Below are 21,285 nucleotides of genomic sequence, written 5' to 3' on the forward strand. Positions count from 1 at the left end.
CTCATTAATGATTATGATCATAGTTTTCAGGGTCGAAGGTTGTGAGCGTCTTTTGTTTTTTCATATTTACAGAAATTATTACATTTTAAAATGATTTAATTTTATTTTATTTGTTGAGTTTCATTCAAATAAAATAAAAAAAAAATAAAAATAAAAACCTTTCTGAGAAACATTAACATTTCCAAGTAAATTCATTTATGGTTTGGAAATCAGGTTTATGTACTTCATGTGTTTATATACTATATTAATCTCTTTTTTTTACATTTAAAATTTCACATTTAATATACTGTATACATTTACTTGAACTACATTTTGATCTTTTTTTGTTTATTTTTAAACAAGCATTTTAGGGTGAGGTGATACTGAAGTTCAGTCTAATTCTCCTTTCTTTATCTCAGGAAGAGCTTGAAAACTTTCCTCTGGCCACAGTCCATCACTGTCAGACGCTGTTGAACCAGACCAGATATCCTTCCATCCTTCTGCTCGTCTGTCAGGACAATGAACAACACAAACCAGACATTCACTTCTTCTACTGCGACGAAGTGGAGGTTAGACCACTTCATCAACCTGTGTAAACTTCATCTCTATAATCTCCCAGAAATAGCTGAATGATGAACAAAAAGGTTAAAAAATGGACCTTTACACCCCTGCAGGATAAACACTATCGAGAGCGGCTTTCACTGGAACTGTGTGTGGTTGTGTTTTAGGCCGAGATGGTGCACGCTGACATTGATAGCGCTCTGGGAGACAACGCACGCGGCAAGAAGATGCGACCGCAGACACTAAAGTGAGTCCCAGCTCTCATAGACACCAACAAATGCTACCGGAGTGGTTTTTAAATAACTAATTACTAGCCAGAATGACTGACACTTCTATCCACTGAACAGACTGTATGTCTACTGACATCCGTAACAGGATCAGCAGAGCCACATTTACTTTAAGGCTGCTGTGTGTAATAGTTGTTCATTTATTTAGGGATGCTACAGTGTCAGCACTGGGCTTTGGTCACATGCACACTTGTGTTTTGGAACCGGTGTGATTTTCTTCCTGAAAAGATGGTTTCAGGGTCATCAGAGATAGTAGACTGTACAGCTATTCACACACACACACACACACACACACACACACACACACACACTTGCTCCATTCCATTTCAACCCCTAGTCATCTGCCTTGCTCTCTACTTAGGCAGCTTAACTGAAAACCAATGCAACCTTGTGACTAATGAGAAGCGCACAGGAGAGGTTATTCACAATTTCACAATTGATTTCAATAGTTTGAGTTAGAATGTTGCTAAGCCAACAAAGCAATTCACATAAAATAGGCAAATATTGAGAATTAAAATAGTACATTTTTAATTAGATCAAACAATTTTGATACATTTCAGCATTGATTTAGCTCTATATAATCAACATTGCCCACATTCTCCACCACCTGAGCTCATCACAATGCATTAAGGGTTTGTTTCTGTTTCAAATTATACGTGCTGGAAAGACAAAGCCTATAATTTGGCCAAAATGAGCTATCATTAAAGGTTGGGGTGTTTAGGTAGTTTAAGGCCATTGCTAAGTGGTTCCTCTGATGTTTAACCCCATAAGCCTACTGTATCATATTTGATACACACATTTCTAACGCCTCTAAATTATCAATATGGCCAAAACCTTGCTGAAAAACCTATTTTACACAAACACTACATGCCTTCTATTGTCTGATTGATAGTTTATACTTTTCTAGCAAGTAAATTGCCTTTTAGTATAATTGTGAAAACATCCTCCTTAAGGTTGTAATACACGTGTCTTTTTACTGATTTTTATTAAGCAAGCTTGAGAATAACTTTAATATTGATACTGAACAGTTACTGGACTGAAGTAACCTGATGAGTTACTTTGATCATCCATACCTTATCTTTTAGAAAAATACAATCCATCAGGCTTTTGATGAATGTTCATCTCTCAATTGTCATTGCATTGCATTGTTTTACACATATAAACAAAAACTACAGAGTTTTGAGCATTGAACTAAGCATTTAACTATCATCTTACCAAGACATTTTTGGGAGATCTAGTGTGACAACTGATATTTATAAGCATTTTATATAAGTAGTCTGCTATACTCTTATAAAAATTGAATTGATTTACATTACAAGCTCTTAGAATTTGATCTTTTTGGGCATAAAAATAAAAACTGCACCAAATTCCATATTTTTGCTCAGTTTGAGTCTCTGAATAAAATCAGTGTCTTAGTTTTTTTTCTTTTATGAGTTTGATATTGTAACTGTATGTTGTGTTTTTGATGTATGAGTTTGCATATACAGTCTTCTTTTCGATTATTTTATATTTGGTCTAAAGATTCAATAAACTGTTCCATTTCTAAAACGTGGACTATTATTTCAAATGTCAGGCTTTACAGGGTTAAGGGCACTTCTAGGGGGTTGCTGGGGTGTTTGAGTGGTTTTAGGGTGTTGCTAATCAGTTTTTAGTTAGATTAAACCAACTTGGATGCTTTTTAGTGTTGAATGAACTCTGATTTTAATCAAAATTGCCCGCATTCTCTGCCATCTGAGCTCATTACAATTTTCATTACAAAAAGATTGTGGCCAAAACTACCCATCTTTAAAGTTGCTGACTGATATAAGTAGACTGCTAATTAGGTTTTGGAGCACATGAATTCTCTCTTTCTCATTTCTCCATCAGAATGAACCAAGAAAAGATGAAACACCACCGGGAGAGCATCATCCCGGCCTCTGAGCCTAGGAGTCCTGGCCCTGGGGTCAAAGGTCGCGTTGCAGCTACAGACATGAAAGGTGCCAAACACACAAATACAAAACACTTCTGTACTTACATTTACAATAAATGCATTGATCTTAAATGCTCTGCTTGCTTGTCTCAGATGAATTGTCGATGCAGGACCCCGAGTCCAATATGAAACTGGCCCAGCGGATCGAGAAGGACGTGGTGAGTGCCTGAATAACACTGGATATCTGCACACACACACACACACACACACACACACACACACACTCTCAAGCACTGAGTGCATCAGATTTGTGGTTACATCAGACCAGGCGTAACGCTGTAACTCAGGCCGTGTGTTTTCACTCTGTTTTTGTCATTCAGCAAATCCTGAACTGCGCTCTAGACGACATCGAGATCTTCGTTGCACGTCTTCATAAAGTGGCAGAGGCTTTTGCGCAACTTAGCCAGCGCAACAGGAGCAAAAAAAACAAGAAGAGAGGCCCTGCAGGTACATATGCATTTGATTTAACACATCATTCATTTACTCCTTTGATAAATCACTTATTAGCTAATTCATACTTAGGAAAACAAACATGCTTCGCTAAAAACAAACATGATTTTCGTGTGTGTTTCAGAGGGAATGCTAACGCTACGAGCTAAACCTCCATTAGAAGGCGAGTTTATCGACTGTCTTCAGAAGCTGAAACTCTCTTTCAATCTGTTGGTGGGTTTCACTCTCTCGTTGTTTCTAAACTGAAAACACCCTTAAACATAAATACACACTGCTTTAACTCATGCAGACCTGCTGTGGTTTAAGATCAGCTGGTATGTGTGCACTCGAATTCAAAATGTTGTTTTTAGTTCAAATTAACATTTATTTAAGAATTGGTTTTATGAATAGAATACACAAATTAATTCTGCTCCCTTTCATGAGAGAGACTGTGAGTGAGTGAAGTGTTGATGGTCTGTGTGCGCCCTCCACAGGCCAAACTGAAGAAACACATTCAGAACCCCAGCGCTGCAGAGCTCGTGCACTTCCTGTTCGGACCTCTGGAACTGGTGAGGAACTGAACACGTGCACAAAGGAAAAAAACACGCCATAAATCTCTGTTGGTTAATTACAGGACAGAAATAAAGGAATAGAGTTTCAGCAGACTAAATAAATGCTAATATCACCACTAAAAGACAGCTTTTTGGATTTAATAAAAAAGTAAAAGGTAATTTAAAATGCAAATAGATGTATAAATAACCCTAAATTTTTTTTTTGATTGGTTTGTTTAATAAAGTAAGATTTGAGGTATTAGATTAAGTTTTTTTTTTTTTTTTTTGACTGGAATGAATAGAAAAAAAAGAAAAAAGGAATTAAATCACATAAAAAATCTATTTAACTGAGAACTCAGTTTAAAATGCTTTCAATTAAATTTTTTATTTTTTTTTTTTACAGAAAACGGAAGCTATGAAAAATATTCAAATAAAATAAAAAGAATGTATTTACTGAGAATACATCAAGCATTCTAAACTATAAAGATTTATTAAAATAAAAAAATATATATTTTTACTTAGAACTCATTAAGCCTTAACTATGTAAAATGCAATTTTACTGAAAACTCATTAAGGCTTCTAAACTATGAAAAAAAATGTATTTTTACTGAAAACTCAATCCTAAATGATAAAAAAAAAAACATTAAAAACATTTAGCATTTATTTATAATGAGAACTCAAAGTCTTTTAAAATATAAAGAAATTATTTAATTAAAATTAATTCTAAATAAGTAAAATAAATATAAATAATATGAAACTATGAAAAATTTACTAAAATTTTATTAGTAATTGTTTTTTAATATATTAAAATAATTAAAAAATATTTATTTTTTTTTTTTGTTTTTTCTTTGAGCTTTTTAAGCTTTGTAAAATATTATTAAAATTATTTGTTTATAATTACTAAGAGCTCATTAAAGCTTCTAAACTTAGAAACTTAAACGATAATAAACAAAACGGAATAATCAAAAAAAGACCCCATGATGCGCATCAGGTGCAGCTTTTTTAATTTCTCATTTCTGATTGAAATCAGAAGTTGCATTGGTACATATTGACTATAAATAACCCTAAAAGATAAATAAATAAACATTGGCAACAAAATGCACGTTTAAATTATAGTAGCACAATCATTTGTTCCACCAAGAAATAAATTAGTAGTAGAAGTAATAATAATAATAATGTTAATAATCATCATCATCATCAGTATGCTGTTTGGTATAATAACAGAATGCAATGGTGTAAAACAGTTATTTTCAATGGCTCATTCAGGCCTCATCCAGTCATAATGTGTACACTGTACACAGCTCTCGATTATAAAAACACTTGTGTGTGTGAATTCAGATTCTGCAGAGTTGTGGCAGTCCTGAGCTGCCGCGTGTGGTCATCTCTCCTCACCTGTCCCGGGACACAGTGGACTTCCTGAAAGGACACCTGACTCCCAAAGAGATGACCATCTTTGAGCTGCTGGGAGACGGCTGGACACGGCCCAGGTGATGACTCAACCGCTGTGGATGTGTTACAGGATACACTGATACATCGAGCTAAACCAGCCAATGTTTGCTTATTTTATTTATTTTTTATTTTTTTTGAGATGGTCAGTATCAGATGATGGTAGTTCCCTCTCGTGAATCCCAAAATTCTCTTTTCAATGGTATCATAAACAGGATTACATGTGTTATTAGAAAGGTTTTTATTTTAACAGTTTTGACTAATGAACAACCAATGTGAGTCTTTTAATGGCTGATATTATCATTATTACTATTATATGAAGTATTATGGGATATATTTAATGTTATCTCTGTAGAATGAATGAATGAATAAATAAATTCTCTTAATTAGCATCAGTCATGGACAAATGCATGCATGTTTTACCATGTTGTTTAATTCGGTGCATGTCTTTGTGTATCTTAGAGCTGATTGGCCGAAAGATCAGTGCGCTCCTCTGTACGTCCCAAAGTTCCGGAACGGCTGGGAGCCTCCGGTGGAACTGTTCCGCTCGTCACCGTGGGAGACGGAGAGCGCCGGTGCACCGGTGCAGACAGAATACAGACCCAAAGAGGTGAGAGAGATGAGTCTCGATCTCCTGCGTGTGAAAATCTCTTCTCTGTATTAAATGCATTTCATATTTTCCATCTCAGTTCTTTGGATCCCAGTCATCGCTCTCTTCAAACGGGTGAGTGAGCTGTCAGATCTGTATCTCAGTAACTTTGAGGTTTTGAATTATAGTAAACATTAGAAAAAAGGCACTTCTTGTGTTCAAAAGGTTAAAATCCTTTATTTTTTGGCTGATCATGTTTTTTTCAGGTCTTTCTCGACAACTCCTGCTTCTCGCAAGTATGCAAAGATCCGATACCACTTTGTGGCACGTAATGCAAACGAGCTGTCGGTGCTTCAGGATGAAGTTCTGGAGGTATGAAAAAAAAAAAAAAAATAATCACATTAAACATCTCAAGTGCTTCTCAAAGACAGCAATGAGATTAAATTGAGCTCTCATGGAGTTTTCACTCAAGTCTTCTGTGAAAATAGTAATTTCATGCCTCCTCTAGAGTTTCTCAAACTGTGCCAACAAACCAAAGTCTCAAAAGTCAGCGATCTCATTTTGAACATTTCTCATCAAATTCCCAAAAGATAAACTGATCTGAGCTGCCACACACATTCATTTTATAGCTTTATACTCTTACTTTGACAAAAAGCACTTGCAAAATTTAGTGCAATACAAGTTGTGTTGAGTTGTTATGAAAGAAAGAACTAACCACTGTGTGTTTTAGTGTTGGAGGATGATAAGCAGTGGTGGAAGTTGAGGAACCGAAGTGGACAGGCGGGATATGTGCCCTATAATATCCTGGATGTGGTAAAACTGGAGGATCCTCATGCTTCTATTGACCCGTCATACAGTCCAGGAGCACCTTATAGTCCGGTAAACACATGTACACACTAAAGCAGCAGAAAAACAAGATTTTTGATCATTAAAAATACTAATTCTTCATGATTTTGTCTTGCTCTCACTCTCATGCAGTCATACCGAGGACAGTCGCCCTCCGGCTCACTGGGCAGTGACAAAGACGGTGAGTTTTGAGACAAATATGAGCAGAAGGTTCTGGATCAGAAAACACCTGGAAGTGTGTATTTGATGTGTTTCTCCATCACTGTTCTCAGGTCACTCTCAACAGATGGACAAAGTGAACGATGAGCTGCTCATGTTGATCACCAGTAATAAGGTTCAACAGCCTGCGAGGAACTTTAAAGTGGTGCGTCAGTCTGCTGTCCCGCTGACCTTTAACTCCAACCCGGCTGAGGTCACCAACTGGCTCAATGCCAAGGGCTTCTCCAAACCGTGAGTCAAATAAATTGCTTTTACAGAGAACTCCTTGAGTCTTCTAAATTGTGTGTAAAAAAAAATAATATATTTTTTTTTTATATATATATATAGATATATATATATAAAAAAAATTTATATAAATATTATATTATTAAAATATAATATTTATAAATATAAATATTTTTATATATTTTTATATCTATTTCTGCGAACTCAATCCTAAACTATGAATAAATATTAAAATAAGAAATGTATTTTAGTTAAAATGCTTTCAAATTAAGAGATTTTTTTTTGTTTTACTGAAAACGTAAGCTATGGAAAATTCAAATAAAAAAAAAAATATATATACTGGGAACTCAAGCCTTCTAAACTATAAAGAATTTATTAAAATAAAAATATGTATATTTTTACTTAGAGCTATGACTATGAAAAAATGCAATTTTACTGAAAGCTCATTAAGGCTTCTGAACTATGAAAAAAAATGTGTTTTTTTTGTGAAATCTATATTATATGTTATAAAAAACATTTAGCATTTATTCATACTGAGAACTCAAAGCCTTTTAAAATATAAAGAAATTATTCAATTAAAAATAATTCTAAACTGATATATATACTGTATATAAAATAAATATACAAAACATGAAACTAAAAACTATAAAACTATTTACTAAAAATATAATATTTTTACTGGAATTCATTAATCCTAAACTGAAAACATTAATATAAAATAAAAAAAAAAATTCTGAGAAGTCATTAAGCCTTCTAAACTATGAAAAAAATATTAAAATAAAATGTTCATATTTACTAAGAGTTCATTAAAGCTTCTAAACTTAGCAACTTAAACGATAGTAAACAAAACGGAATAATCAAAAAAAGACCCCATGATGCACATCAGGTTGCACATTTTAACATTTCTCATTGAAATCAGAAGTTGCATCGGGACATATTGACATTTTTTTTTTTTTATTGTAGCCAATAGCCTTTAGTTTGTCACAACCTGGAAAAAACACATTCGACAGCTTTACTTTGCTGTTGCTAGGTGAAGGCAGTTTGATTTCATGGGGTCTTTAAAAAAGTAACATAATTAAGAAGTATAAAGTTGAGAAATAATGTGTCTGTCTGTCTGTCAGGACGGTGGAGCGTCTGGGAATCCTGACCGGCTCTCAGCTCTTCTCTCTGAATAAAGAGAACCTGAAGGCCGTGTGTGGAGACGAGGGATCTCGCGTCTACAGCCAGATCACCGTCCAGAAAGCACAACTAGAGGTCAGAAACACTTCATCCACAATATGATACATGTAGAGAGATAGATGTACTGCTAAACACCTTCTCATTTGTCTCTTTTCCCTCCATCAGAAGAGTCGAGGAGATACAGAACTGCAGGAGATTCTGAATAAACAGCAAGAGAAAATTGCATCTGCCTAAATGCTCACATGGACTGTCAATCAAACGGTCACCTGGCAACAGTAACCATCAACCAAACCCACCGATGAAGTTAGAAGACGTAGATTCTGCCACATCGTCAACCAAATGTCTAATCCAATATGTTTTCTAATTGTATATTTATTGTCGGTGCTTTTTATTATTAGTGTATGTACGGAGCTTATTGTAATTTATCTACACACATTATCTTGTTCATGCTGGAAAATAGTTGTAAGCTTATACGGCTCTCTATTGCATGGAAACAATATATCGGTGGGTCTTATGAAAACATGTACAGGTCATGCTTCAAAATTCTAAGATAAATTTAACTATGTTAAAAATAGACTATTTTAGGACCTTTAACATTTTTTGTTGTTTTTGAATATCATTTTAACCACCATTGCTCAAAGTAATATTTTTACGTAATTTTCAATGATGATTAATAAAAAAAATAAATAAAAAACAAGTAGGAAAAAAATAAAATCAGCATAAATGAAAATCAGTACAATGGCTTTTCACCGCAAAAACAAAAGGTTTATTATAGAAATAGACTATTTTAGGGTCAATTTCTCAAAGTACTGCAGACATTTTGAGTTTTTGTAATTCTCGATTCATTTAAAAATACATAATATCAGTATAAGTTAAAAGCAATAAAACAATTTCTATCCTGTATTTATATTTTGCAATTCAAAAATCATATTACAGTAATTCAAAAATGTTTTAAAATTACGGTGAAATTCAAAATACGTAATTTGAGCAAAATATACATATTTCTTGTGATCCTGTGGTTAAATGTGACCCGTACATGTTGACAGGCGAGATTCACCCGTGTCCATAAGATTGAGCGGAGCGAATGTTTTCTGGGGTTTGATGTATGATTGCATCTGTGACGTTGGTTCTTGAAAGAAACGAAAATGTAAATGTGCTAAATTCAGTCTCGTCACACGTTCTGATGCTGATCGTTATGACGAATGAATGACGCGAGAACAGTAGATTTATCAGCTGGATTTCATGCACTCTTTCCTTTGTCAACACGCAACAAGTGTTTTCATTTGTATAAAGGGCATTTAGAGATTTTGATCCTTCAATATGTGGTTCAATCATAATAGAGACACTTTAAAAAGACACACAGATGAGGTTTAATCAGTTTAATTGGTTACCAGTAGTAGGAAATCATGTCATATAAAACCAGAAGTACAGCCTCTTAGTATTATCCAGCTAGTTTCTCCAAATGTTATTTATAAAAACAAAATTACTGTATTGTAAATTTAAGAAATAAAGTGACTGCTAAAAGATTGTGCCTCAGAAATTATCCTCAAAATATTCAATGCCTCTAGCAACTATGCAAATCTAAATTTCAGCGATTGTAATCCAGCAATCACACGACTTTCAGGCACGATCATGCACATTCATGTACCTTCAGATACTTTTTTTTTTTATTAGGAGAAAGACCCACATCTCTCTGATCAGTCTCTTTCAAACACATTCAAAGTGCCACAATTACCCTTTAAATATCAAAAACAAAAGTGCTACGTGTCATTTTAGCAATCTGATTGACTGGTCTTTTAGTTAAGAGACTTTTTTTAATGTCTAGTCTGCGACATGCTCTCTCTGATTGGTGGATTCTGCTCAGCTTTTTATTTTTTTAAATGCAAACAGTAGAGAGGTTTTATTTGTTGAGGTACGCATCCAGCCAGAGTTCTCCAGATTTTTCCAAAGACCTGAGAGGAGAGTAATGGTACAGTTAGTGCTGAAGCATCTGGCAGTATATGCACACAAAATATGAATAGGTATGAGTCCTTCATATATAGACACTTCACAATCCAATCAATTCCCAAATGGATAAAATCAACTCCCACTCTACATTTTTCCTTGTTTCTCACAGCAAATGTCTTGTTAACCCTCCTGTTGTGTGTAAAAAAAATGTTAACCCTCCTGTTGTGTGTAAAAAAAAAAAACTGAAAAAAAAACTGATTTGTAAATAAAGAAGGGCTGCCACGAGTCCTCGATTAAATTAGAGTACATTATAAAAAAAAAAAAAAGCTTCGATTGCATTTTGCCCGTGTCAATTAACCAGCAAAATACCAAAAGTGGTGCATTCCATGGATGAGAGTCCACGAAAAGCATTATTAGACTGTTTTACAAGGCTGCACAAAATATTAAAACCATTTAAAAATCACAAAGCATAGTCATAATCTGTTCACAGTAAATGCCGCTCCACACAAACAGTTATCATTTACATGCGGAACGTCTAAAACTCCATCTTTGCATCTGCTGTGAGTCTGAGTTGCTTATAATGTTCATCTGTGAAGAATGTGCACATTTCTATCAGAATTATTCGGTAAATCACTTATAAACCTACGCCAACACAGGAGAATACAGAATTATCTTTCTAAATATGCTAAATGTTCATCGAAACTTCAAACCCTCGCTCTGAGTTTGCATGTTTTGATGTCCACGTGTTCTTCAAATATCAAAAAGGCATTTGAATTAAATGTTTAGTCAATATTAAACAAGAATTAGATCGCACTGTAAAAAGGCCACTGGCGCCTTCTGCAAGAATTTCTGTTGATGCAATATGTAGGTTTTTTTTGATTATATTGTTTTATTACGTTATGTATTTTAGCTGTTTTGTTCAATAAAACATATGATTAATTGCTTTTGATATTTTATTTGAACCAGTTATTATTGCTTCAGTGGGGGTCAATGGGGGTGTCAGTAAGACCCAGACACAAAGTCAGAAAAAAATTTGTGCAGCCTTTCCAAAATACGTCTGTTGAAACTTTGCATGCACGTTCATGACCCTAAATTTTCAAGAAAAAAATAAACCTGTTAAGCGGGATTTCAAGCAGTTTGAAAAATCAAGTGTGGGCCAAATTGACCCCAACCACAACAGACGATTAAATTGGTTGTCAATGTTGTTTCATGTTATATAGGAATAGTTCAGAGCAAAAGCTTTTTTTGAAGGTGAAACCGTGAGATTTCAGGTGTGTGTTATACCTAATGATGTCCGCAAAGGCCCCGTACAAGGTCTTCTCTTGGTACTTGACTCCGTATTTGTCACACAACGCTCGCACGTGTGGAGCGGCGCGCCAGTAATTGTGCCGAGGCATTGTGGGAAAGAGACTGGGACAAGAACAAAGCACAGTTGTGAAATGCCGAAGATAAACTGAAGCCATTTTCACACTTTTGTTTTTCTTACTGGTGCTCGATCTGAAAGTTGAGGTGTCCGCTGAACCAGTCGTTGAAGGCGGATTGCTCAATGTTACAGGTTGCAACCAGCTAAATGACAGAAATGCATAGAATTGGTATGGTAGAATGACTTAAACCCAGTGCGGCTGTGACAGCTCAGAATGTACCTGCATGCTCAGCCAGTCTTGGTGTTTCTCGTAGTCGATGTTCATGGGGATGTGGCTCATCTGGGTCACCCACACAAACCAGTGACTCTCCATGAACCTGCGGCCCACAGGAACACCACAATCATGTGACTTTACCCTAACCAGGATCTCACAATTACATTGTGTTACACAGAAATACAATATTAACTATAAATCACCTAAAGCATTTGTTGGTCATTTGGTGGTTAGATATGTTTTAGTTTTGTTTAATTTTATTGTATTGACGTTTGATTGAGGGTTAAATGAGTTTTTGAAGACTTCTTGATAAATCCTAGTTAGATTGAACTGAATGTAAAATGATATGATTTTGAGGGGGGTGTACACCTGTACTAATTCAGTTAACAGGAAAGAACTAAATACTTGAATTTGAATATCTGAATATATATCAGATTCAGAACTACTTGGACACATACTGTACGCAGTTCTGTGATGCGTATGTTTACATATATTTTGTCATATTTTCGTCTTTTGAGCTGGTTAGTGGAGGAGACTGAGATTAACATGGTGTTTTTGTTGGCGATACAAGTAATGCACATGTAAATGAATATGTGACTTGGATTGCAGTGTTAAGGGGTTCATATAAACAACTTTCAGAATCTGAAATCAGATTGAATTCATTCCCATTGACAAAAAAAAATTAGCAGAGCATGTAAACATACCTACTATTTGAAAGCACTTCACATGATACTTCTCTTATACAAATCAATCAACATTCTCTCTCTCTTTTTTATTTTCTGAGCATCTGGTGGTAATACCATGGTACTTTGATATATGGGTAGCTTTTACCCATTGCACGCATTTATTTAAAACAGGAGGAAAACTGCAGAACATTTAAAGAAAATGTAATGTGGAAATTAGTGATGCACCAAAATTTTGGGTTACCAAAATTATTCAGTTGTGGCTGAAAGAGTTTTGGAGAGTGGAGACATTTGATGTTGCATTTGGATAATGTCTATTTCGTGCACGCAAAGTGGATAAACTACAACAGTTAAAGATGTCAACTGTGCAAGCACTGAGGCTGTGCTGACAACATCGATTTCTTATTTTTTAGCAAATCTTTTATTGTGATGAAATTTTGGTAAGTGCTGTTTTCAGTCGATGAGCATTTCAACTGCAAAAAGATGTCAATAAACCAGCTTGTAAACAGTGTGACAGAACCTCAGGAAAGCCTTTCATGTTCAAAGCTCGATAGTCAGCTAGAAAAAAATAACACTAGCGTGGAGCATTTTGATATAGATATGCACTGGATTACACATGCTTTATCAGCTAGTTAGTTTACGTCTCCATTAATGTCTGTTTAAATAAATGTGTCACAGAAACTTTTGGTTTACTGTATGTGTTACAAAAACAAAAAGCCACCACACAGCTTTATGACCTTTTACACACCAGCAGCTGTGAGCAATCAGTGCTCCAGTGTTCTGATTGGTGCAGGAGGAGTGGGCGGAGACTAGAGCAATCAGACAATGAGAGAGCGATCAGTGAAGGACACGCCCACTCACCTCTCTCTCTCTCTGTCTGGCACAAACAAAGCAGTGTGTAAAAATAAAACCGTAGTGCTTTGACTTATATCGTATATTCATATATCAAGGCATTTCCACAAATACTATGGTACTACTGTGGTAAATGTCCAAATAACTAATATATACCAATACCATGGTATTTTTTTATTTTTTTTTATAAGTGATTGTATTTTGCTTCTCAGCCAGTGTGAATGCATTTGGAATATTACATTGAAAAGAAATTTATTTTAAGCAGAAGTTGTAGATGAAATTATTTTTTTACCTTACGAAATTAAAGAGAATCACCGCCCAAAACAAACCGTAGAACTGCGTGTAACACAGGAAGTATCGAACGTAGTAACTTATACACCACACGAGGTCCTAAAAGAGATATGACGAGAAGAGATAAGATAAGGACAGAGAAAGTGCTGTAAAATCACAATCAGCTGCATGAACATGGAAAGAGCCAAAGTGATCATGGGAACCTACCACCCAAAGACCATGTGAGACCATATTGTGAAAGATCTGGAACTGGAAAAAAACTGGAATGAGCAAAGGCGGTCCAACTGAGAAACAACGACAGGAAAAGGTGTTAAACATCAAGCCTGGTTGGTGGTTTATAACATGCCCACAGGATGGAGATATTTTTAGTGAAAATCATAATTGGCACATAAACAGACATTTTGTGCTAATTTAAAGAAGAAATTTGCAAAAAAGACATGATAAAATGTGCTAAATGGGACTCTTAATGATAACACATTGCCAAATTTTTTATATATGGCAAAATATTTAATAAACATTTCAAGTTTGTGAATATGTTTAAAATGATATTATATATATTTTACATTCTTATTGTGTGTGTATATATATATATATATATATATATATATATATAAAATACAGTATATATGTAATAAAATGTTATGTACAGCTCTGTTGGGTCACAGTGAATTATATATATATATATATATATATATATATATATATATGTGGATGTGTGTGTGTGTATCTGATTTAATATTATTATGATATATTAATATTTTTAAATTACATTATAATATATAAATAAAATACCACTTATATAAACATTTATATTATATTATGTGAATTCGACATAAATAAATGAAACTTTCTATTTATAAATGCTACATTTCTATTAATATAAATTATATGAAAATTAAGCACTATTTGTTTAATAGAGGATTAAGCAAACAAGAAATACCTTCAAAACAAACTGTACAAAAGCGTACCGTGTCAGACAAACTTCAGTTTATCAAGTAGGATCTTATTTGATTGTTACTTATTTTCATTACGATCCTTTACAATCCAAATTATGATATAAATTCCAGTAGGAATCTGGTAAACATCCCTGTAGCCACAAACCGACTTACCGAAGAAGAAGTACTTGTGCTGATGGTTGTAAGGCAGATGCTTAACCTTTTTAACGCCGTACTGTAGACAGAAAGAGTCAAGTCAGATCCGATCAAGTATTTTCTTCATGCATGTATCATGCAGATGGTGTGTTTGTACCTCCACAGGCTGCACTTTTCCCACCACAAACATGTTGAGCATGTTGACATCCGGGTCCTTCTTGAACACGTTGGGTTTAGCGTGATGCTGGAAGTGGCGGTGGTTCCACCAGCCCGCAGACGCTCCCTGAGGAACACAAAAACATCAGACACACTAGCAGACCAAAACAGGTTTCCAACTGAAACTCTGACAAATTTAGATGTTTTATCTGTAGCAACTTTCATGACCATACAAACAGCACTCCTCATGCGAAAGCACACTTAGGTTTCTCGTTAGCATGATGCTAAGCTAACAATGTGACAAACTGTATCAAAATGAAGAGCATTTTAATTTTTTTGGTTTTGAGCGAATCATATTTACGTATATTTATATTATTGAACATAATATAGAATATATTTGTTTGCATGTGCAGTTGTAATCAAGCTAATGCGCGGTTTTGCGTAATCAAGCTACAGCATATCTCTGTTGAAAAATACAAGGCACAGTGTGTAATCGAGTGGAATAATACATGTCGCACAACACCTCTTTTATTACAGCTTTCAAACAGGTCAGCTGATTGATGTTTATACATAGTGGACGAAGTCAAGCTACTATGACATTACCTAGGACGACTTCGCAAAAAAAAACAAAAAAAACAAACAAAAAAACAAACTAAAGCCTTAACTGAAACTGCACTTTTAAAGTGGTCCACACAGAATGTGTTTTTGCTTTGTTTTCACTGCGCTGCATTTTTAACTTTTTCAACTTATAAAAACTTAAAAGTGTCTTGAAACGCCACCTTCTTGTCCAGGTGGATACTAATGTTTGGCTTGACGTGTTTCTGCTTTTAAAAACTGGGAAAAGTCGTTATGAACGGATGTGATTGGCTCATCTTTTTCAGTGTCTCCCTTGTGAAATTCGACTTTCATAAACTGCATCTCAAAACCCTGCCTTCTTTTCCAGGTGGATACTAACTGTTCAGCATTTTGCAGTTTTGATTTTACAAATGCGAAACACACCGTAATGACTGGATGTCATTGACATCGTTTAAAAAAAAAACTTGCACCAAGTTTTTAAGTTGCAGTTTTAAGTTAAACTTTTAAAAGGCATCTAAAAATTTTGCCTTCTTTTCCAAGTGGTTAATATTGTTTGATGTTTCGAGATTTTGCTTATAAAAACGGCATTATAATCAAATGTCTTTGTTTCGCGGCTCTTTTAGTGTTTTGTACCAAGGTTTCGAAACATTGTGTGAAGTTCGACTTTTAAAACCATGGCTGAAAACCCTGCATTCTTTTCCAGGTGGACATTATTGTTTGACATTTAGCTTTTTAACTTAACAAAAAAAAAAAAAAAAACACAGCCATTAATGAATATCATTGGTTTTTCAGTGCCTCGCGCTACAGGTTTAAGATGCTGTGGTAAGTTTTGACTTTTAAAACCATGTCTTGAAATCCTGCCTTCTTTTCCAGTTGGATACTATTGATCAACATTTCACGGTTTTGCTTTTAAAAAATGCAAAACATCATTATGAAATGGATGTCTTAGACCCACAGATTTTTCAGTGTCTTGCACCACATTTTTAAGATGCTGTGTGACGTTCAACTTTAAAAGCCGTGTCTCAAAATCCAGCTTTCTTTTTCAGTTGAATACTATTGTTCAGTATTTCACGTTTTTGTGTTTAATAGATGTAAAAGAGTCGTTATGAACAGATGTCTGGTTTCAAAGTCAGTGCTTAGATTAAGCCAGGATTAGGCCATATTTCAATTAGGACATTTAAGTAGTTATATAATCGTGCCTTGGAAAAAAACACTACTGATGTGCATCTTGAGACAAAACAATGGAACTGATATATTTTAAGATCAGTCAATCAAAACAGTTAAAACAGCCAAGACATGCATTTTAGTCTAGGACTAAGCTTAAGTGACTGAGAGATCATTTTTTTAGTGAAGACTGGGCAGGATATGTTAGTACCTTCAGGTGTCCGATGACAAATTTGTGCACTAAGTGATTCCATCGAGAGGATTTACAGACAGACAGATGACCGAAGTCATGCTGCAGCCATCCAGCCTGCGACTATAGACAAAAAACAAACCAAAAACATGATCATTCACACTGTAGATTTTTGCATCAAGATGAAGTTCCCAGTTATGCTCTTTGCAAGAAAACTCCTCTTTGACCAGCTACTGTTACGTTAAGCACACCAGCATCCAAAAAGCAGCAGATTTTGGTTACCAATTCTGCTGCTCTTTTTAAACATTGTCACGATTATATGAAACATGTCCATTATACCTGTGCGGTAGCCATTAAAACAGCAACGATGGCCGTGTTGATCCAGCCGGTTCCAAAGTACCACACCAGCATCAGGGCGATGACCTCCAGGAGCAGGATGTGACCCAGATGCAGGAGGAAAAACAGGGGCTGGGTTTTGAAACACCCCTCAGCTTCCAGACGCTCACGAAGGGCTCGGAAATCCTCCACAAGAGCAGCCTGAGAAAAAACAAAGGTAAAATCATAACAAATACAGTCCTCTATGGTCACATCCACACTGTGAAGGAAGTGATAATCGCATTTAAATGCAGAAGTGACCTGAATTTTTAAAGCGTGAATGTAGTTGAAGAGGAGTGAAAGCTGAATTGGAGTGTGTGACTCGTGTCTTCGGCCAAAGGTTAATCTGAGCGGTGCATTGCTTTTTGTGCTTTAATGTTACACTTTAGTCAACAAGCTGTTATTTGGGTGTCTGGGAAGAGGAATTACAGCCTGACAGTCATTCTGTGATGGGAAGGTCACGATCCAGAGCTCATAAAATACACAGTAGCTGTTTTTGTGCAGCACTTATATGTGAAATAGATGTAGACTTTGAATTAAAAGAAGTATAATTAAAATAGAAAATTAAATACATTAACATTTATTCACTCAGCAGACACTTTTAGAAATGATATATAGAGATTGTTTCTGCCACAAAATGAAAAAAGTAATTAAAAGTTTTTAACTCATAATTCTTATTTTTTTGCTGTAATTCTCAGTTTTATCTCACAATTCTGACATTGTTTTTCTCAATTCTGAGATAAAAAACATCAGAATTCAAGATATAATCTATGAATACATACTGTACAAATATATATATCTGCCATAAATATGTCATTTAACAGCAAAAAAATTAACAGCAAAAAAGAGGCAATTTTAGAAAAGGGAAGTTCATTAGTTGAACTAAGATTGACTGTTTGACAGACTTATTTAAAGGTGTTAAAAGAGCTAAAAATGTCTTGGCATTTGAAGGTTTTTTAAGCCTTCCAGGAACACAGATGCAATCCTTTCCCAGAATCATTTCCCTGATAAGTTTCTTTGAACTTTAATTCAGTAAATTCCTGTCATCCCAATTTGAATTTCAACTCAACTTCCTGTGATTCAATTTCACGCTCGTTAACTGAATTCTGAATTTGATAAGTGCATCCTAACCAGAAGGGCAACAGATTCATGGAAATTCAAATAGCTGTCTGTAGTGACGCACAGAAAACTCAGAACTGCTCTTTAAATTAGATGCACATTATCCAGTTTTGAAAAACTAAATACTATATTTACTATAAATACTATATTTTAAAAATGTTAAATTTTAGATTATTCCTTTTTACTCAAAATTCACTTCATATATCTCTTTGTCTTTTTCTAGTAATTCATCATACTTATTCATATACATCATCCAGATTTATTTAGAGAATCCATATTCAGTTGACTGAAGTGTCAGCAAAATTCTATATCCACAACAAGGTTTTAATCATCTATTCTGTGTAGGTAATGTCTGGAGACTCACGTTTTTCTGGCGGTCTTGACTGGGTTCAGACGCCTCCAGCTCCCCGATTAACAGCGGCTTCATGTATTTCCTCACCAGCGGAAGGTCTGGATGAAACGCAGTAAACGCCTCCTGTCACACCAGATCAAAGAAATTCCACACTGATAATCATTATTTTATTCATATCTGAATCGATCACAACAACGATGAAGCAAACAGCTGCTTTAATAAGCCTCCTACCAAGACAGCATTAGATACACATGCCTAAAATACTCCAGAATACTGCCTAGTTTGTAACATTTGTTATATTTGAATGTCAATGCATATTAATTTTCGCATGATTAATTATTCACATAGCATTTTTTGCATGATGCCTACCAATTTTGGTTTTGACTATGTAAAACTTACTTTCTAAATTAGGTTTGGCCATAATCTACAGAAGCCCATTTCCGCCACAGAATGATTGCTTGGGAATTTCAACTTTTTATCCCATAATTTGGACTTTGTTTCTTGAAATTCAGGAAAATTCTGACTTTTTTCCTCACAGATCTGAGTTTGTATCTCACAATTCTGACTTTTTTCTCTAAATTCTGAGTTTTTCTGTTTGTTTCTATTTTTCTTGCCACAAAACAAAAAATAAAAAAGGTAATCACAACATTTTGTATTTCACAATTCTGACCTTTTTCTCGCAGTTTCAAGTTAATACCTCACAACTGCATATTATACATTCCCACTAGTTAATTAACATTTAATCTCAATTGTGAGTTATTAAGTATATCTCACAATTCAGATTTTTTTCCCCAGAATTGTGAGAAAGAATTCAGAATTGTGAGATAAAAATTCGCAATTACTTTTTTATTTTTTCATTCCATGGCGGAAAAGGGCATTTTATTTAACATTTTAACCAAAGGTCTAGACAGCTCAGTAGGGTATGAGCCTTTGTTTTACAATAATGAAGTGTAAAAATGTATACATTAAATAGCATTTTTGGTCATGATGCACAAAATGTTATCTCAGTCGATTTTAAGCCTGTTTTGCAGTAATATGGTCGATACTTAGATATTATAGAATGAATTTAGCACAATTTTTTTTAACTATAAAGGAAAAAAAGGGTGTCTAGGTAGGTAGCTCACTAGGTTAACAGACACATTGTTTTGCAGTAATGTGATGTACAGTATATAAAATTCTTCTGTGTTAACTGTACAGTAAATGTATTGATGTTGAGTGTTTTACCGTGGCATCTTCTCCAGCATAGTGTCCGATGATCCTTAGTCCTCCGGGGTGTCTCTTCACCCACTGGCTCACATTATACACCTTCCTTTCCACCACGATCCACTGATCTCCAGACTTAGTGTGTTTCTGTACCTCCTCCCAGGTGTAAGTGCTGAACCTCGCGTTGGTCCCGGTGATCCGGTCCGTCTGCTGTCCTCCGCCGCCCATAACTGATCAAACTCTGACTCACTGCTGCTTATTTTGCACTGTAAGACCAAGTAACTCAATTAAATATATCATATTTTTTTTTATGAAAGTGTCTAAGAACAGTTTGACTCACTTGAAAAAACATGCAACAAATTGCATTTGATGTCCACTTCTGCCATTAATTATGCACAATTTAATGTAAAAATCCACACTGTGGAAGTCTACATTGTGAAAAAAAAAAAAAAAAAAATCCCAAACATGATGCCCAAAAAGCTGACTAGTTAGGGAGCTCTCAGAGATTATGAGACACAGCCCAATGTTCAGGCATGATGACAGGTTGATATCCGTAGGTATCCTAAATTGAATTTTGTTCCAGTAAAAATAAAATTAACTAATGTATTACAGAATCAACCTGACACCATTAGGTTACACCAATGAAAGTCGTTTTAGGATCAGGCCAGGCTGAAATAACACAATTTTCACTTTTTATAGGGCACTGAAATACAACCCTTGTCTTTGTTTAGGAATGAGACAATGAATGCTCACATAACCTCATTAATTATGCAAAGAAAACCAGAAGGCTCGTGCTGAAATACACGTTCCGAGAGATTTTGCTTGCTTCCTTATTTTATAGTCACACCTGTTAATCTTTTTTATTTTCTTTTTTTCCAATTTGCATGACAAACCAACATGCAAAACCAAGCAGGAATAAAAGCATCGCAAAAATCAACTCTAAAATCTTCAGAACTGCGTATTTGAACATTTCAAATGAATAAACTGTTAAATATTACATTGAAAATGAAAAAGCATCTTTTCTTTTCATTAAGGAAAACGAAAGTATGATGTCAATGCATGCAAGCATCCATTATGTTACATAACATGAGAAGAAAGAAAGAAAGAAAATGCACTGAGGTTAAACTTTCAGTAATTCACTCACCCTCTCTGCGACACTTTGATCACACACTCTTTTGGTTAGTGTGTGATGAGAAAGAGAAGCGTCACTCTTCATCACTTGTACTTCTGCAGAATTCCGAACAGATCATTCGAGTGCCACCGGCCAATCAGCGCGCGTCTCTGCGCCAGTCTCGCGAACGATCAGCCAATAGGAAGAGAGAGAGAACTTTGGAAGGGAGGGGAGAGCGCGAGATAAAGAGGAGTTACT

General features: G+C 35.0%; 2 protein-coding genes across 6 annotated transcripts in view; one reads left to right on the plus strand and one right to left on the minus strand.

Moving 5' to 3' along the window:
- The window catches only part of LOC109079314 (epidermal growth factor receptor kinase substrate 8-like protein 2), a 34,667-nt gene extending 24,703 nt beyond the window's left edge, over nucleotides 1–9,964 (plus strand). For all 5 annotated transcript variants that reach the window (XM_042715039.1, XM_042715038.1, XM_042715042.1 and 2 more), the window contains 16 exons: nucleotides 399–548; nucleotides 708–787; nucleotides 2,694–2,803; nucleotides 2,890–2,954; nucleotides 3,117–3,243; nucleotides 3,371–3,459; nucleotides 3,720–3,794; nucleotides 5,115–5,263; nucleotides 5,685–5,832; nucleotides 5,912–5,946; nucleotides 6,078–6,183; nucleotides 6,541–6,690; nucleotides 6,790–6,838; nucleotides 6,930–7,107; nucleotides 8,223–8,355; nucleotides 8,446–9,964. In XM_042715039.1, the coding sequence (XP_042570973.1) occupies nucleotides 399–548; nucleotides 708–787; nucleotides 2,694–2,803; nucleotides 2,890–2,954; nucleotides 3,117–3,243; nucleotides 3,371–3,459; nucleotides 3,720–3,794; nucleotides 5,115–5,263; nucleotides 5,685–5,832; nucleotides 5,912–5,946; nucleotides 6,078–6,183; nucleotides 6,541–6,690; nucleotides 6,790–6,838; nucleotides 6,930–7,107; nucleotides 8,223–8,355; nucleotides 8,446–8,514 (1,713 nt within the window). In that variant the 3' untranslated portion in view covers nucleotides 8,515–9,964. The remainder of the gene's footprint in view (nucleotides 1–398; nucleotides 549–707; nucleotides 788–2,693; nucleotides 2,804–2,889; nucleotides 2,955–3,116; nucleotides 3,244–3,370; nucleotides 3,460–3,719; nucleotides 3,795–5,114; nucleotides 5,264–5,684; nucleotides 5,833–5,911; nucleotides 5,947–6,077; nucleotides 6,184–6,540; nucleotides 6,691–6,789; nucleotides 6,839–6,929; nucleotides 7,108–8,222; nucleotides 8,356–8,445) is intronic.
- Nucleotides 9,647–21,217, minus strand: LOC109079315 (acyl-CoA 6-desaturase). Its single transcript, XM_042715043.1, has 13 exons — nucleotides 21,061–21,217; nucleotides 19,938–20,182; nucleotides 18,726–18,836; nucleotides 17,207–17,404; nucleotides 16,889–16,990; nucleotides 14,939–15,064; nucleotides 14,800–14,860; nucleotides 13,898–13,974; nucleotides 13,692–13,789; nucleotides 11,871–11,967; nucleotides 11,714–11,793; nucleotides 11,512–11,637; nucleotides 9,647–10,232 (listed from the first exon to the last, which is right to left on the minus strand). The coding sequence occupies exons 2-13, from the start codon at nucleotides 20,142–20,144 to the stop codon at nucleotides 10,181–10,183; spliced, it is 1,335 nt and encodes a 444-aa protein (XP_042570977.1). The 5' UTR covers nucleotides 20,145–20,182; nucleotides 21,061–21,217; the 3' UTR covers nucleotides 9,647–10,180.
- Between the last annotated feature and the right edge of the window lie 68 nt (nucleotides 21,218–21,285).

Source organism: Cyprinus carpio, chromosome A25, assembly GCF_018340385.1.
Source record: "Cyprinus carpio isolate SPL01 chromosome A25, ASM1834038v1, whole genome shotgun sequence".
Taxonomy (NCBI): Eukaryota; Metazoa; Chordata; class Actinopteri; order Cypriniformes; family Cyprinidae; genus Cyprinus; species Cyprinus carpio.